Source organism: Periophthalmus magnuspinnatus, chromosome 2, assembly GCF_009829125.3.
Source record: "Periophthalmus magnuspinnatus isolate fPerMag1 chromosome 2, fPerMag1.2.pri, whole genome shotgun sequence".
NCBI classification, from domain to species: Eukaryota; Metazoa; Chordata; class Actinopteri; order Gobiiformes; family Gobiidae; genus Periophthalmus; species Periophthalmus magnuspinnatus.
Window position 1 is genome coordinate 6,376,827 of NC_047127.1, and position 17,901 is coordinate 6,394,727.

Below are 17,901 nucleotides of genomic sequence, written 5' to 3' on the forward strand. Positions count from 1 at the left end.
GGATTATGTGCAGGCAAAAAATGTGGAGCAAAGGATTTTGAAATTACGAACTAGGTACATGGTTATTGTCGACATGTTAGACAGAGATTCATTGTAGTGAAGGTCATTCAAGTGCAAAAAAAAACAGTCCAGTAAAGGTATATGGACTTTAAAAATATGGAGGAGCTCAAATATTTAGCATAAAACTTGGTGAAACTCACAGGTGGACAGAGGAAGTGCTTTGTCAGTGATGTCATGTAATTAATGTTGTCTATCTTGGGCATGGTTAAAAATATATTTGAATGTCTGTCTGCACCTGCTGATTGAAATGGAAGGAAATGGAGCCCTATAAAAAGCACACCCAACATGGCATCATTGATCAATGTTAATCATCTTTTCACAGAATAATGAATTGACAAATTGCTGGTTCAAATCCGGCTTTAAGTAGATTATTTTGTTGTCCTTGAGCACAGCTGTTAGCGCAGATTGGCAGTCAAAGTTCTTAATCCAGCCTCAGGGCAACTATGGCTACAGAGGTATCTTGTGTGTGGTTAATAAAAAAGAAAAGTAGAATGTATTAAGTCTTTGGTTTTATTTACATCTTAAGGCATTTTGTGGTCAGATCAAAGCTAGAATAAAAAATCGGACTGGCCAAAATATAATTTACATAAGTGCAAAACGTCCATTTCGAAAAACATTGACCCATAATTAAAATTGAACTCAAGTCAGTCTGCAGGGTGATATTTTGTGATGTAGATGCCCCAAAAATATTTCCTGGTGGAACTCAAATTAAGTCCACCAAGAGATAAAATAAAAGAGATAAAAATTTTGTGTAAAATAGGTCTAATTTTATGTATTTTTTAGAAACCCAACTGCAGTAACAGGTGGCAGTAAAAGTCTCTATTAATATGATGTCCAATAATACAGCAAAGCAAAATGTGGAGAAATTTTCAAGAAAATGTATATATTCCAAGACATTTGGCCCTTTTTCTTATTTCCCATGCCTTTTCCATGTCTGAAAAACAGGTCAATTATCGTTCAGGTTTTTCAGAATTTCCAGGACATGTGTGAGCCCTGGTCTGTGTACTTGAATCCCTTTACTATACAATGTCTCTCTGTTGGGTGCTGGGCTGGTCCCGTGCTGAAGGGGGCTGGTGTCCCTCCAGCCCCGTGTGAGCACTGATCTGGGATGACTGCAGGCTCCTCATGTGGCCCTCTGCTCGTGCCTCGTACACCTCCACGGACGTCTTCTTATACCTGACACACACAAGGAAAAAGGGAGGTGCAAATTACAATATATGAAAAGATTTATACTTACTCAATTCATATTAGAGTGTAGCTTTAAAAGTCCACAACGTAGCTCTTCTTGTCTCCATGGGGATCTGCTTTTCCTAGAAGATTCTATGGCATTAAACCTATTTCCCAAGAGATTTTTGAGCAATAAGAACATGTAACTGAATAAGAAATATAAGTGTAATGCCATCCTGTGGAACTTTCCTGGCAGTGCAATAAGATCTCTATGCAGAAAAGCAGGTGACGTATTTCCCACCAGAAAAGTTACACAGTGCATTTTCAATATTTATATAGCCATTACTCTCTGTGCTTCTCTAAAGATCTCAGATCATCTTATGATATTTTTAATTTATGATTCCAAATTAATTACCACAATTCTACATTTTAAGTCCTACTCAACAAGTAATTTACATTTTAGCAATAATCAACTAAATGTGAAAGGTTCATTTTTTTTAAACTATGTTCAGTTCTAGTCCCCTCTTATGTAAGTTGAGTTATTTTGGTGCACACTCACAGTCGAAGTAGCAGAGAGGAGCACACGACAGACACAGATGACAATGCCATGGCAGCAGAGCCCATCCACGGCTGCAGCACCAGGCCGACCGGCATGAACACTCCTGTGCACAAAAGACAAAAGTGTAGTGTTTACACTAATACAACATGTACTTAGATCTTTCTTCCCTTTTAGACTCCCTATCATTATTTTTGATTAGGGGCAATATTAAAGCTGCATTATGTAACTGTTATAGTACTGGGTCTGCCTTTTGCTTGTCTCAGTGGAGATGTTATTGCTTTGCCAAGAATGTTCCACAGTATGGCATTAAACTGTGTCAAGCAGGTTACGCTACCAGGCCAAGTTATGAGCCCGCTCACACTAAGGATGCATGTTTTTCAAGGTATTTTTTAGCAATAAGAACATCTGTAATTATATAAATGTAAGATATACAACATTGAGGCTGTACTGTGAAGAATCCCAGGCAATCCAAAAATATCACCACGGAAACAAGCAGGTGATGTATTCCCCACTGGAAAAGTTACATAGTACACCTTTACTAACGATGCAATGGTAAGTGGTCATGTTTTATATATCGCTTTTCCTTCAAGGGCACTCAAAGAGTTTTACATCAAGGAATTCATCTCTCACCCATTCACACACACATTCATACACCAGTGTACATAGACACTAGGGGCAAGGTAGGTTAAGTGTCTTGCCCAAGGACACAACGACAGCAAGCATCTCTGGGAGCTGGAATTGCACTACCAACCTGTGCATTAGTGGATTTGACCGCTCAACCTAAGCCCTGGTGAGGAGGGATTTGTTCACCTGCTGCGATTGGCACTCCCAGAAGGTTGTATATGAGAGCGAAGACAAAGTTGATTCTGATCCTCCGCACCGTTTTTTTAGAAAGTTCAATACTGGCCACCACATCCATCAAGTCGTTCTGAAAACAAAATTCAATAAATTCAATCTTTGGTAACCGTATTCAGACCTACATTGTGCTGTACCCACTCTTATGAGGACGATGTCGGCTGCCTCGATGGCCACGTCTGTCCCCGTTCCTATGGCGACGCCCACATCGGCTCGCGCCAGCGCCGGAGAGTCATTCACCCCGTCCCCCACCATCGCCACCCGCAGCCCCTTCTCCTGTAGGTTCTGCACTTTGGCCACTTTGTGTGAGGGCAGCACCTCCGCAAACACCTTCTTTATACCCACCTAAACAAGACAGATAGGCAGATTCAAAATGGTCGCTCAATTGTAAACAGGCTTTTTACTTTATCATCCAGTCTGTGCTTTTACCTGTGCAGCGATAGCTTTGGCAGTTCGCTTGTTGTCTCCTGTGATCATCACCACCTCGATGCCCATGCTGTTGAGTGTGTGCACCGCCAGGGCCGACTCCGCCTTCACTGTGTCTGCGATGGCTATCATAGCACACAACACACCTGCAGCCACATAGAAAGAACTCCTGTACAACCTTTGTGTTTTTCATATGTATTTAGCATAGCAATGTGACTTTACCATCAATGGCGACTAGGATAGCGGTTTGACCTTTAGATTCGTGACTGGACATGGCAGCGTCGATGTCTGCTCCAATGTTATGCCCATTTCTTCTCATCCACTCTCGGTTTCCAATGACGACTGAGTACACAACGATTTCACCTAAACATCAAGGGAAAACAAACACCTTTTCTATTGATAAATTTAAAATATGAGCTTTTTAACATCATGAATTGTTAAGACGAAGAATAGTGACCTTTGGAAGTGGCCTCTCCAGCGGGCAAGAGGCTGCTCTCATCAGTAGTGGCTCCAGGCAGGACGAAGAGTTCCTGGTCGTGCTGCTGGAGGAGGTGATCCACGTTGGAGACCTTACAGCTGATCCCGCAGCCTGGAACCGCTTGGAAGTCCTGACAGAAGCCCAGTACTGCAGAGCCCAACTCCTGACACGCATACAAATGTACATATGAAAGTCTAATGTGTTTGAATTATAAAGGGTAAAAATAAATAATGGTGAATATCCGCAAGCACAAATCAATGTATGTAAAAAAAAAATCTATGTGTCCAAGTGTGATGAAACTGGTTAGAGAAGTGGGGTAGGTGTTAGCACGCTTGACTTTAGTTGACAAATAAACCAGTCTTGAGCTCCTTGCACTAGGTTAGCCTCCATAGCAGAGCTGACCTTTTTGCAATGCTTGGCCACAGCCAGTCCCAGCGGGTGCTCACTGTTGGCCTCTGCAGTGCCCACCACGGCGAGGACCTTCCTGAGGGGCATTCGGGCCACCTCCCACAGCACCAACACCCGCGTCACAAGGGGCACCCCGTTTGTAATTGTGCCTGTCTTATCGAACATCACCACACTAATCTACAAAAGAAAAAAGTGAACTGTGTTGAAACTCAGTAGGTGATAAATGTAATAATCATAAAATAAAATTCTTGCCTTATGTGCCATCTCTAGAGGCTCTCCTCCTTTTATAAGGATCCCGTTCTGAGCGCCTATGCCTGTGCCCACCATGACAGCTGTCGGGGTGGCCAGCCCTAGAGCACAGGGGCAGGCAATGGCCAGCACTGTGATGGAGGCTTGGAAGGCAAAGCGCACAATCACCTCGGCCTTGGAGATGTTGGGGTTATAACCCTGTGGACGAGAGAAAGTTGATCAAAGTGTCACCTGTGTTAACATTTCAAAACACCAGAGGGTGCTGTTACCGGAAAATTCTCCTTGACTACTTCAAAGTCCACAAAGCCAACAGCCATCCAGGCTCCCAAAGTTACCAGAGAAATGACCACTATGAAAGGCACAAAGTATCCACTCAGCTTATCCGCAAACTGCTGGATGGGAGCCTGAGCAGACACAGTTCAACATACATTCATAACCTTGCAACATAACATAAATTTGTGCAAAAATAGATTAGGTCACAACAAACATGCAGCACTATGCACTATACACTCTACACAATATAACTTGGTGACTAAAGTCTACCTTAGAGGTCTGCGCCTCCTCCACCAGGCGCACAATCTGAGACAGAGTGGTGTCTGCCCCCACATGAGTGGCCTCCACCAGCAGAGCACCGTGAGCATTGATGGATCCAGCAATCACTATACTGCCCACCTTCTTAGTCACAGGCATTGGCTCACCTCCACAAAGAAAGACAGAAAACCCCTCATCTCTATTATGTTCATTTAAATTATTTGCATATTTAGTGTTATTTGAGTTCTCAAACAAAAAACACTCTGGTCCACCTTGTGATGTCAGGTGGTAACACAGGAAGTGCTCCACTGTGTTTTTCCATACACCTTCACTAGAATCACTTGGGTGATGTCAGCCCTGGAATTGCTAAACTCTATTGAACTAAAGATAAAATGTAGCTGTTAATTTGAAAACCACCACTACATGACATCACAATGTGAAACAGAGAATTTTGAGCTTTGATGATGTAGACAGACTAATAATAAATGATTACCCAAACATGTGAATGAAACAAACACAACTCCAGGTATGTTTTGGATGAGATAACAACATTATAACATGACTAAAAGCTCATAAGAGTGAATGCTGTGTAAGATAGGACCTTTAATCGCTACAATTTTCTCCATCAGTTTTTGTGTCACCTGTTATAAGAGACTCATCCGCCATGGAGCTTCCCTCGATGACTTTCCCGTCCACAGGAAACTTTCCTCCAGGCACCACTTTGACAATGTCCCCTCTCTGCACCAGCTCCACCTCCACCTGCTCCTCACTGACACAGACATATAGAGAAGTATTATAAAATCCACTGTGCACATTTGCATTGGCAGTACATTCAGCAGAGTTTTACCTGAGGATGGACAAGTCTGACCCCAGAGTCACCACTGTGGCATCAGTTGCCTGCAGTGACATGAGTTTAGCCAAAGCAGCTGATGTTTTACTCTAAAAAAAAGAGATTACATTACATAAAAAACTCTGGCCAACTCATTTTTAAACTTATGCCACATTATTTCCAGTATTGTAAAAAAAAAAAAAAAAAAAATAAATAAATAAGAACAAGATCAAATTACAAAATATGTTTCAGGTTTCCAGATTTATTTATTCTCTCGTTGACAATAAATTATAAAGATGTCATGATTCACTACATTCATAACCATCTTTCGTTTTTCTAGCAAGCCTCTGTTCTATGTCCTTCCTTCAAATATTTTATTTACTAATTTCTTACATGGCCCGCCAGAGCCACATGCTTTCACAAAACTTAAAAAAAAGAGCCGTATCTTGTCTCCCAATTTGAGTTGCGCGTGATTGACAGGCGGATTAACCAATCAGAGAAATGTATGGGCCGTTTATGTCAAAATATGGTGGATTACACGTACAAAAAAATATGAAATAGCGTGGATTTCTGCAGAATCAACAATCGAAACACCAAACTCTTCTTTATCTCAGGTAAACGAAATTCTATATTTTGTTCTAAATGAAACAGAGGAGAAATCTTCCACATTTGAGAGATATGTGACACAAATTAGTGGCAGTGCTTGGACGGCCCCAAGTTCTGTCACATTCTATGGTCTGATTCCAGATCCTTGGTCACACAGAATGTAGAAGGGACGGGCTGGTCAGGCAAACTAATATCTAACCCCAAACATCTTTTGTACTTGGCTTAAAGATAAAAATAGAAAAACTAAAATTGACATGCCTTTGCCAAATGCTCCAACCACCTTCCCAGTGCGATGAAAACGAACAACATGGGTGGGGTATCAAAGAAAGTGTGTGGACTCTGGGCAGCCCTCTCAGCCATGGCTACGATGAGAACCACGCAGGAGTAAATGTAAGCTATGGAAGTGGCGAGCACGATTAGCACGTCCATGTTAGCCGTACAGTGCTTTAAGGAGGCATAGGCCTGGATGTAAAAGTACCGCCCTCCAAATATCTAAAAGAAATAAAGAGTTTGAGAAATATACATTGACAAATTTGAAGTTATAAGTGTTGTTTTGCCACCTGCACGGGGGTACAGAGTATGAAGAAGATCAGGTTAAACCACGATAGCCCTGGGAGGATGTTGTGGTCTTCGTGCATAGAGTTATGTTCTATCACCATCATGTATATCATCAAGCCCATCACTGGAATACCAAAAATCAGGCTGGTCAGAAAGGAGTTCCTCCACCTGCAAATCACACGATCACATTTGTGGATTAAGATAAAGTAAAAATTATGTTGCTGTACTGTAACTGTAAGCTAACACTAAAGGTCCCTCTATTAAGCAAAACAGATTGTTGTAAGCTTTAAGTCATGTTGTAATCCTGCTATCTCCTCAAACACATACCTGGAGTTGTGTTTTATTTCATTCACACATGTTTGAGTAACCTTGTATTATTAGTCCATCTACATTTATAAAGCTCAAAAGGCTCTATCCCACCTTGTGATGTCATGTAGTGGTAGTTTTCAAGTTAACAGCTACCTTTTAACTTTAGCTTAGTAAAGATTGGCAATTCCAAGTCTGAAATGATCCAAGTGATACTAGCGAAGGTGTATGGAGTTTAAAAACACAGTGCTTCCTTTATTACTACAGGACATCAGGAGGAGTGTTTTCTGTCTGAGAGAAGAACACAGCCTAAATACGCAGAGTTTGTGCATTAAATATGATTGAATGAAACAAAACATAACTACAGGTCTGTTTTTGAGGAAACCACATTATAACATAGATCATCATCAGAAAATATTAATATTAATGTTCAAAGTACTGTGTGTAAACAGTAGCCTCAGTCTGACAGATGATATAAAAAAAAATCTAAAGTTTTAGATACTTGCTGTTTGATTTCTTCTGAGTGGTCCATATTGTTCTTGACAGCTTCTTTCCTCAGAGAGGCTTCAAATCCAAGGTCCTGGAAACATGATAGTACCAAAATATAAACTGGCAAAACAATTCAATTCAAATCTAATTAAACTTTATTTATATAGCACATTTAAAACAACTACAGCTGGCCAAAGTGCACAATAAAAACAAACATAGAGGTATAGGAAAAGAACAATAAAACACCAAGATAACCTGTTTAGCTAGTATTAATTGCCAGGGAGATGAAATGGGTTTTCAGTCTAGTCTGAAACTGCTTTACAGACTGAGAGGATCTGACAAGCAGGGGGCGCTGTTCCATAGTCTGGATGCTGCCACAGAAAAGGCTCTGTCACCTCTGTCTTGAGTCTGGCTTTGGGCACAGCAGCAGATACATAAAGAATTACAATAATCCAGATGCCACATTTCAAATGTGTGGATTTCTTTTTCAAAATCCACCTGTGGAAGGTAGAGCTTTACTTTAGCAAGAAGCCTCAACTGAAAGAAGCTGGACTTTATGACAGAGATAATGTGCTTGTCCAGTTTGAACACAGAGTTCACAAGCAGAATGACAATAAGAGGACAGAGACAATAACTTGACATAAACAACATAAATAATGACCTTTATGGTTTTGATTATATCTCGAGCTCCGATCATTTCAGGGTTGAAGTGGATCTGAGCTCTGTTTGTTAACAGGACCACCGAGACACTGAGGATCCCTTTGATGGATGAGAGTCTGGACTCAATGGTGAGAACGCAGGATGCACACGTCATGCCTGTAACCTACAGAAAAGTATTATTCGTCACTCATTGTTTACATGAAAATAAACAGTTTTTTACTCACTGTAAGGTCCAGCTTCCCATCTGTGGTGGAGCTGTCTTCTATAAGGGTGGCCCCAAAGCCCAGGTCCTGAATTAGGCGTTCTATACCAATTGGGCTAATCAGATCTGGGCAATACTTCACTTCTGCCTTTCCTGCCATCAGAGAAACTAAAACTACAAGGATCCCTGCAGAGAAAATGTATTTAAGTTACTTGAACTTCTCAAACTGCACAGATTGGACAATGTTTACTATCCTTGAAAGCATTAATAAGGAAAATGAATATCAGTATGGGGGTAACTGATAACCAAACATTACGTAAAACATTACCTTTGAGTTCTTAAAAGGTATCTGACTGTATCTGACTTGTATTTCTTCTAGTTCTAGCCTCTTTTTTTATTTTTAATGAGAACTCTAAGAAAGCTACAAGGGAAAAAAAATGTGTCACCAATCAGAGACAATGTTGGGTGAGAAGAGATGTCGGGACAACTACCAAGCAGTGGTTATCCCAGACAGTTGTTTCTCTGTCAGGGTCAACTTCAAAGTGACAAACTCGACTAAGTAGGCGGGGCTTACAGTTCATTCTGAAACATGGTGTTCACTCATGGATCAAAATCGGGTACCTCCTGAATGTTAAACATTGCTAACCTCCTAGCCGTCCAAATTGAGCATTGGCGTGCTTCTGGCTCCATCTACTCTGGCTTCAATTCACTTTCTATTGAAAAACTGTTGTCTGTCTCTCTGTAACTGCTGCTGTCAGGCTCGTCATTTTGGTCTTGAGATGTTTGTATTAACACGCTCTACATGATCCTAGTAAATTCGCCCCTATAACTGCTAGCCTCAAAGAGCTTCATTTGACTGGAGCCTGTGGGTGAAGTCACATGTCCTTAGTCTATGATTAAAACACTGGGCACTATTAATGAAAGGTGAGAGAGAGTTTATGCTTACAAATATTTGGTGCTGTACACTATGTTGAAAGCGTAAACAAAGCACTGAATTTATGTCTTAAATGAAGATAGGGGTGGGATTTAATAAGTTTTCTTCTTCCAACTCCTTTTTAAGTTTATATAAGGATTAATTTGTAAAATGTGCTTCAAGTGTACCCGATACCCATACCCGATACCCTCGAAATAAATATAAATATATATATATATAAATAAATATAAATATATATATATAAAATATATTATTAATATTAATAATAATAATAATAATAATGTTACATGCATTTAACAGTATAGTAAGAAAGTAGAAATTGTGTCTGATGTGACCTTTGTGTTTGAGCAGGTTCCTCTCGATGTTGGCCACACAGGAGGCACAGGTCATCCCCGTCACACTGATGAAACACCTCTGGACCTTCTCCTCACACTCTCTGTTCGTGACTTCACTCATCTGCGGGGACCGGGACCACGTGGGGGGGCTCTCAGACGGCGCTACTTTGGGCGTTTCAGGAGCAGGCTCTAAGAACACCACACAGCCTGAGTCTAACGTCCATTACTTCACATTGTATTCTGCTACGATAATATATGCTAAAGTCTTCCATGAACATGCAAGTATATACTGTTCTTAGAAAAAGGTTTTCACATTTAGTCCAACAAGAGCTCTTCATCAAACTCTTAAGGGCATTCTGGTCTGGTTTCCGTGGTAATGAAGTGGTACAGGGTCTGTGATTGACAAAGCCTTTGAGCCCTCAGAATGTCACTGAGGTGGGAGCAGTGTTGTATAGTCTCCTGCAAATGCTGAGAAGATCTCTCTCTTTGGCATATTGAAATTAGATTTAGTTATAGTCATAAAATACCTAAAGACACACTAAATCACTTCTTTGGTGGTGCTGCTGGTGGTGATGTGGGCCCTGCTTTTCTCAGAGGTTTTATTGCTTTGCTTGGAAAGTTTCACAGTACGACAACAGTCTTATTTGTTGTGCGTTTAGTCAATTACACGTGTTTTTATTTCTCAAAAAGACACTGAAAAACATGGCCTGGTTGTGTCACCTGCTTGGAGACAAGAAGATGGAGAACCTCCCTTAAGAAAAGTTACAGTTCACCTTTAAATCAATACTTTTTTAGTACTGTTTTTTGACATAAATCAGGGCGTACAGTTTTTATGTCTGTACCTGTGAGTGATGCCTCGTAGCCCATGTCCTGTATGACCCTCCTGACCTTCTCTGGTGAGGTGAGGCCAGGGTCAAAGGTCACTCTGCCCCTCTGCTCCTCCAAGGACACGGACACTTGGCTCACCCCGGTCTCTTGGCTCAGACGATTTGTGACGGAGTCCACACAGGAATGGCACGTCATCCCCATGATCCACACCTCCACCGTGAGCCGCTCCGGGTCCTGCTGCCCCCCCTGCACCCCCTGTCCTCCCTGTCCCTGGAGCAGTGAGGCCTCAAACCCCAAGTCCTCTATCCAGTCCTTCAGCGCTTCTGTTGTGGTTACGTGAGGCTGGAATGTGATGAACGCTGATGAATTCTGGAGAGACACCTGGATGAAGAGGACGCCCTGGACACAGACATCGGAGATGTATACTTGTTAAAAGATCATTTATATTTTTAGTTTGAAGATATGCAAAACTGAGAATTGACTTTACTTATTTATTTGAATTAGGAGAGTGCATATTAGAGATTGACCAATACATTTTATCAATTTTTTCTAATTCAGGTAAAAATATGATACATTTAAACAACTTTAACTTAAGAATTTAACTGTGTAAAAAAGACTAAACAGGCCCAATTGAGCACTAAATTAAAACTGAGATTAAATGAAAATGTTTATCCTTTTACCATTTTAGACTCCCTTTTAGACACATTATTGTTTCTTGCTGTTTACATTTTGTTACATTATAAGGATAATTTTGTCTCTGTCCCTTTGAACATTGAGACTAATTTTAGAAACCAAGGAGGCTGCAAGGAGGAACAGGGATATTCTGCTCCTGCGGTTTTATTTTACAATCAATTCTCATGAACTCCTAACCTTACATATTATCACAATTAGCCATCTCTTCCCCTACAAAAAAGGATGTATAAGGAGAGTAGAGTACATAGTGCTTTGAAGTATTGAGAGGAAGCTGGTCAACAAATGCAGAATTACTCAAACATGTGGGATTTAGTGTTGTCATGACACTCAAATTTAATTACTCCTTGCTGATTCTGATACCATGAAGATAATAAATTTGTATTTAGACAATAGAATCATAGTACTTCCTTTTATATCACGATGTGGCCGATGTGGTCGTCCAGTTAGGTTCCCTCGTGGTCTATGGGCGTACTAGTCTATGTAGTCTTATACTTGTTCTGATACAGATCATTCTAAAGCTAGTCAGGAAAGGTTAATTTCTGTCCTGTGAATGTGACTTTTTTAGTATCAATTCTTCCTCAAATGAGTTTTTAGTTTTGATACGTTTTAGTATTGATTAGGGTCTGATATTCAATACTAGTGGGAATCAATAAAAAAAAAACTCTACATATGTTTTTGAAGGGCCAACAATAGGAAAAACATCATAAAAGGACATTTATACCTTCAACTTTTTGTCCCTATAATTACCAAGATATCAACTATCCCACATCACATAAAATTCTACAATCAAATCTGCTCCCCTCCACTTCACTTTTACAATATAGTCCCTTTGAATGCTCACTATACCTTACTCTTACCTTTAGCTCTGAGATGGTAGCCTCTATGGTCTGTACGCAGGACTGGCAGTGCATGCCCTCCACTCGGATGCGCACGGCCGACTCCGCACTGTGCCCCATGTTGTGTAAGTGCAAACCGATCTCCTTTGAGCTGACGGCATTTGGATCGTACTCCACCGCGATCGAACGGGAGGACAACACGGAGGAGGAGGAGGTAGAAAGAACTCCCTGTATCCCGGAGACACAGTTCTGGATGAACCGGAGCTGCTCGTCTGACATGACTGAGGGAAATGTGAAGGTGGTAGTAGATACTGAGGGGGAACACGGGTGGGTTTCACTGCTGTAGTCGTAGGCCAAGTTGTCGAAGCCATGGTGGCCCGAGTCCGAGATGGTCTCCTGGAAAGAAATAAGTTTGAGTCATTTGAGTCACAGTTGAAGCACATTTTGAAAATCTGCTTCAACTGATATGACAGGAGTTAACTAACCAGCCTCGACATCCTTTTCAGAACGTTGAATAGTTTGAAACCACAGAATTGCAGTAACCTTTCTGCTGGAGGATCGGCCAACTGCTTCTTCTCATGGATTACTTTATATTACTTTGACAAGAATTTTCCACAGTATGTTATTAAATCATAAATCTGCCATGTCCTTTATTCCAGGTTGGGCTGGGTGTTACAGCAAAATATAAATCATGATTTTGTTCCTCTTCTAGTAGTCAAAGGTCCAGTTTGGGGTTTGGACACACCCTCTCATGCAATGTTTTTTTTTCTTTTAATACATACAGAGGACATCAACTATATGACGTAAGATATAAGGAATTAGGTAACAAAGAATACTAAATACTACTAAATAGTTTTGTTTCTATGGAAATAGATGTGTAATGACTGTGGAGTATTCAAGGCAAAGCAATAACATCTCCAAGGAGACAAGCAGGTGCCTCTCGATCAGAAAAGTATAATGCACTGTTAACACTGGCCTGTGGTTACATACACACTCAAAATCAGAATATTATAAGACTATTCAAACATCATGCGCTAAACCAGGGGTCACCAACCCTGTGCCCGCGGGCGCCATGTCGCCCCCAAGCCCCACATGAGTCGCCCGCAGACCGGTTCTAAAAATAGCACAACTCACTAATGAGCTGCATCTAAAATTTAATTTTATTCTGTTGCTTTTTTTTTTTTTATCACCCTTGCGTTTATATAGATTTAAAAATGACAATATCTTAAACATATGTTCATTATACGTGAAGTTTAGATAAGTTAAGGTGAACTTTGACCTACTCACTTCAAAGGTCAGTATTGTGCGCGTGACAAAACCAGTGCTCCGCTCGTGAGCGATGTGAGGATGCGCTGAATGCAGTTTCTTACTCCAAAACATGGTAGAAAATAAAGAGATCACTTTCACAACGATTTAAGACTGTAAAAGAAACCTGCGCGTATCTCATCTGCGGAGCGACTGTGGTGACGGCAAAGCGGCACAATGTGGAGGGACATTTCACTACGTCTCACAAAGCTCCACACTAACTACCCACGGGGACGCACACTATGGGCAGGACAAGCCCAGAGCTAAACGCAGCTTTGGGTAAACAACAGGCTTTTTTCACGACAAAGTCAAAGTCACACAACGCAACCGAGATTTATTTAAAAATATGTAAGCTTATTTTTCTTTAACATTACATAATTGATAACTTTATGAAACACGGTGCAATGTGTATTATTTATGTTTTGTTAAAAAGGTTTGTCAGTGGATAGTGAAAATGGGACACTTTTCCTATGAGGTGTAGTGATGTGTCATCTGGAAATGTAACAATTACTAAGATTAGTAAAGTTAAAGTGCTGAATACTGATATCTGTTTCCCTCCTTGCTCATTGTTGATAATTGTTTTGAGAAATCATTAATGTGATCAGTGTCTTGCAACGTGATCAGTGTGTTCACATAGATGATTATCATTTATCATTATTAATAATGTAAAACTAAAGGCAAACTGAGAAAATGTGTTATTTCAGAAGAGCGTCTCAAACTGGTCGCCCTTCGTATGACTCAGTGCCCATAAAGTGGCTCTCAGATTAAAAAAGGTTGGTGACCCCTGCGCTAAACTAAACTCAACAGTGGTTCCCAAACAGCACAGGCACAATAAGAGTCTTCACTTTTGAGGAGCTGTTGTATCAAGCTGTTTTCAGTTCTGTTCTGGGTCTTTTTTGGTTAGGTCCAATCCAAGGTTTGAATTTCACTTCTTGTTATATTAGATTCAGGTCCTGTATTAGTCGTAGTAATAGTAGTAGTAGTAGTAGTAGTAGTAGTAGTAGTAGTAGTAGTAGTAGTAGTAGTAGTAGTAGTAGTGTCCTGGTTTAACGATAACATATTATTACTATAGTGGTTTAACCCTAACTTAGTTCCAGTGTAATAATGATATCCGTCTGGTAAACTGTTAACTGTCTAACCCACAGGCAGAGGCAGTGGGTTCCTCTACTGGCCCCAGTGGAACAGTGGAGCGGGTGATCCTGTAGCATTGTGGCTAGAATCACATGACCAGACCTTCACTGAGGAATTTCAGCATGACTCTGCTTAAAGTCAGCGCCTCTAACCAGAGCTGTCCCTGAGTCCCTGTCCCTGTTATGGTCCACTGAAAGAAGAGGAACAGTTGCCTATAAGAAAGACAGGCCCTACATAGATTCAAAGTACTGTAGCAGGTGTTATTTTTACTACTTTCTACATTTTAGATACATATAGAAGACATCAAATATATGATAGTTATTATCAAATCCTGTGCTAAGGAAGAAGAAGTGTGCAATATTTTGAATAAATCAGAAGTAAACAAGGACTAAACCAGGTCTAAAAATTGATTTGATTCATTTAGGACTAAACCAAAGTGTGTCAATTTAAATATGAACTTAGTATTTCATAAAATCTCATTACATGCTTACAAATGGTAGAATATAGGCTGTATCTAAACTAGCATACTTTTGTAAAATGGAAGAGTTTATAGTTGTGCATAGGCCTGTTCCGATAACAAATTTTGTGTCCGATGTATCCCATCCAGTAACCCACAGGTTGGCGGTGCGATTCTAGCTCACACAAAGTAATACTGTCATTGTGTCATTGGGCAAGACACTTAACCCACCTGGCTCTAAGTGGGTGAGTGGTGGAAAAGCACTATATAAAAATGTGACTATTCACCAGTTTTACTATATTGAAATAAAATCAGGACACTCACACGATAAAGCTGAAGCAGAATTATCCCCAAAAATCATTTCTTAATGTACAATATCATTAAAAAACATGAACTGTGATAAATAATAGCAGAACAAAATACTTCAATAGTTAGTTTTGTATCTATAATCAGAGTCAGAACCAGCTCAAATCATATAAACAATCAAATAAACGAAAAATAGCAAAGAATTTTACACTCATGATTAATATACCAGCTCCTCAATTGAACGATAACTCGACTTTTTAACTGTCATCTTAACAGTGCATCATTGTACCTGCATTGTTGCTCTGTGTGTAGTAGACCGCTTCAGTGTCAGGAATAAAACGTTAAACCAGAAGAAACAAAATTATAATTGATGTTTTTAGGAAGTGAGACGAGATGGTGTATATGGGACTGACTTGTGTAAAGTTTTCATTGTATTCCCTGACAGAGGATTGGCTGAATTCCCACTACTTTTTTGGTGTAGAATGAAGCTAATTACTAGTTTTGAAACATGGAGTGGAACTGTTAAATATAATGCCACAGTTTTAATTTCATGTTTTCACTTGTATTTAGGCCTTATAATAAATAATAAATAACGCTATAATAAATTGCATTATTATTATTATTATTATTATTATTATTATTATTATTATTATTATTATTATTAATTTGTTTATTTATTCATTTAATTATTCATTTATTTTGTAAAAAGTAATCAGAGTATTGCTTGACTGAAGTGGAGCTTATTTTGCAATGAACCATTATTTATGACTATTATTATTAGGGATGTGAAGGGGCGGAAAATCTCCAAAAAATTCTGAAAACTTCCCACAGGAATTTTAGGTTCAAAATTTTGGGAATTTTCAAAAATAAAAAATGATCAAAAGGCTTAGAAAACATCACATTTTTTGCAGATTTTTTGCTAAATGTCACTGACCTTTCCGAGAACTGTTTCCTGCTTATTTGATCAGTGAAACATATCCCCCACCTCTTTCATACATTAAAGTGCCCATTTCACCAATGAGGACCTATTAACTATGTGAAACTAAACAAAAATGGTTCCTGAAGTGCTTTTGAGCAGTGTGTCGCAACCGTGTGAATTCTACAGTCAATCTATGGACTGTTTGACAAGTCACAAACTTTTCTTGTTTATTTTGGCTGTAGTAACAAAAAAAAACAAAAAAAAAAAAAAAAATCCTGTGTGCTCAGATATAGAGAATAGCGGTTATGTTAAGGATGTTTGAGATACAAACATTATGTAAGTCACTGTGTAACAGGTCTACTCCCTTAATGCCAAACGTATAGACCTGGACGCCTAAAACAAATCCTCCTCACCAAGCCCCTAGTGGTCACATCGAGCAATGGCAACTGTTTTGAGGCTGTTACTCTCTCAACTGTCATCAAAACACATATATTTAAGAGAATTTACATACATTAAGATGCTTCTGTACATCACTCCTACTAAAGAAATAACCTCCAGCAGAATTAATAGTTCGTTAATTCCCATATATCCATGTTTATTCCCATACATTTCCATTAATTCCTATAGAAATTTTCCAAATTTGAAAATTCACAACATTTTGCAACCCTAATTATTATTAGTTATAGCTACCTTTATTTAACCAGGATAGTCTCTCTGATATTAGCTATGTCTTTTACAGAGGAGCCTATTCCTAAATGTTTTAGTGGTAGAGGAAAACATAGCACCCGAAACCAGAAGAAACCTACATGAGCACAGGGAGGATATGCAAACTCCACACAGAAAGGTCCTACGCTGCCTGGTTGAACCCGTCTTGATAGATTATAACTAATTGAGTTTAAAATGTGAATTGCATAGTATTTTTGTGTGTGTGTGTGTGTGTGGGGGGGGGGGGGGGGGGGTGACAAATAGGATCCTCTACTCAAAGTTAAGTACTGATTGTGTAGTTAACGATTCATAAAACTGTTTCAAATTCAGAATTCATGTGTGCTTACTTTCTTTAGGCCTATTAAAACCCTTAGATAAAAAAAAAACTATATATTTTAAGTTAAAGTCACCTATAAACCAAATCTCCACTTGCTATCTGCATAAAACCTTATTTAACCTAACATCCAGGTGACCCCCGGATCATTCCCGGGAGAACCGCAGCTGTCCGGGGGCCTTACCTTGTCCTGAGCTGGTGCGGGACACTTGTTGCCCTTGTGGAGGCTGCAGGTGCAGTCGGGCTTACATCTACAGTCCACCATGCGGATCTCTTCGGGCTGGGGCTGGTAGGGGTCCCTGGAGGAGCCATGTTTGTCCAGGCTGCGGGGTGACTCCTTTAACATGTTTTGAAGCCCGGTGCACGGTCGCGGTTTATGGCTGTGGTTATCAGATGGGCCGGGGTAAAAGGGTGAAAGGGTAAAAGTCCAGGAGCGTGTGCGTAAAAGATAAAGAGGGACGCTGCGTCAGTTTACGCGCGCGCAAGATCAACTTTAGTCTTTTGGGAGAGGAGCAGTGCTTAATATGTAAATCAACAAAACGTGGCTTTGGGATTGGCTTCCATATAAGGTCAAAACTTTACCGGAACGCGCGTAATTGGTGAGTATAAGCGCTCATACGTGCCAAAATACAACTACAATTACAACTGACCGTCAAACTCTATTTAAAACCATAAAAATGTGTTGTGTTTTTATACATGTGCCATTCTAGTGACTGAATTTGGCTCTTTAGAGAG

The 17,901-nt window shown here is 40.0% G+C and overlaps 1 protein-coding gene across 1 annotated transcript; it reads right to left on the reverse strand.

Moving 5' to 3' along the window:
- Positions 1 to 558: 558 nt before the first annotated feature.
- On the reverse strand, positions 559 to 17,720 carry atp7b (ATPase copper transporting beta). The gene is made up of 22 exons (XM_055227520.1): positions 17,351 to 17,720; positions 12,031 to 12,405; positions 10,495 to 10,879; positions 9,653 to 9,841; positions 8,406 to 8,569; positions 8,183 to 8,344; positions 7,539 to 7,612; positions 6,729 to 6,894; positions 6,427 to 6,660; positions 5,581 to 5,672; positions 5,375 to 5,502; positions 4,746 to 4,900; positions 4,472 to 4,606; positions 4,206 to 4,400; positions 3,948 to 4,130; positions 3,525 to 3,708; positions 3,290 to 3,430; positions 3,071 to 3,213; positions 2,783 to 2,986; positions 2,597 to 2,714; positions 1,787 to 1,889; positions 559 to 1,236 (listed from the first exon to the last, which is right to left on the reverse strand). The coding sequence occupies exons 1-22, from the start codon at positions 17,510 to 17,512 to the stop codon at positions 1,080 to 1,082; spliced, it is 3,849 nt and encodes a 1,282-aa protein (XP_055083495.1). The 5' UTR covers positions 17,513 to 17,720; the 3' UTR covers positions 559 to 1,079.
- Between the last annotated feature and the right edge of the window lie 181 nt (positions 17,721 to 17,901).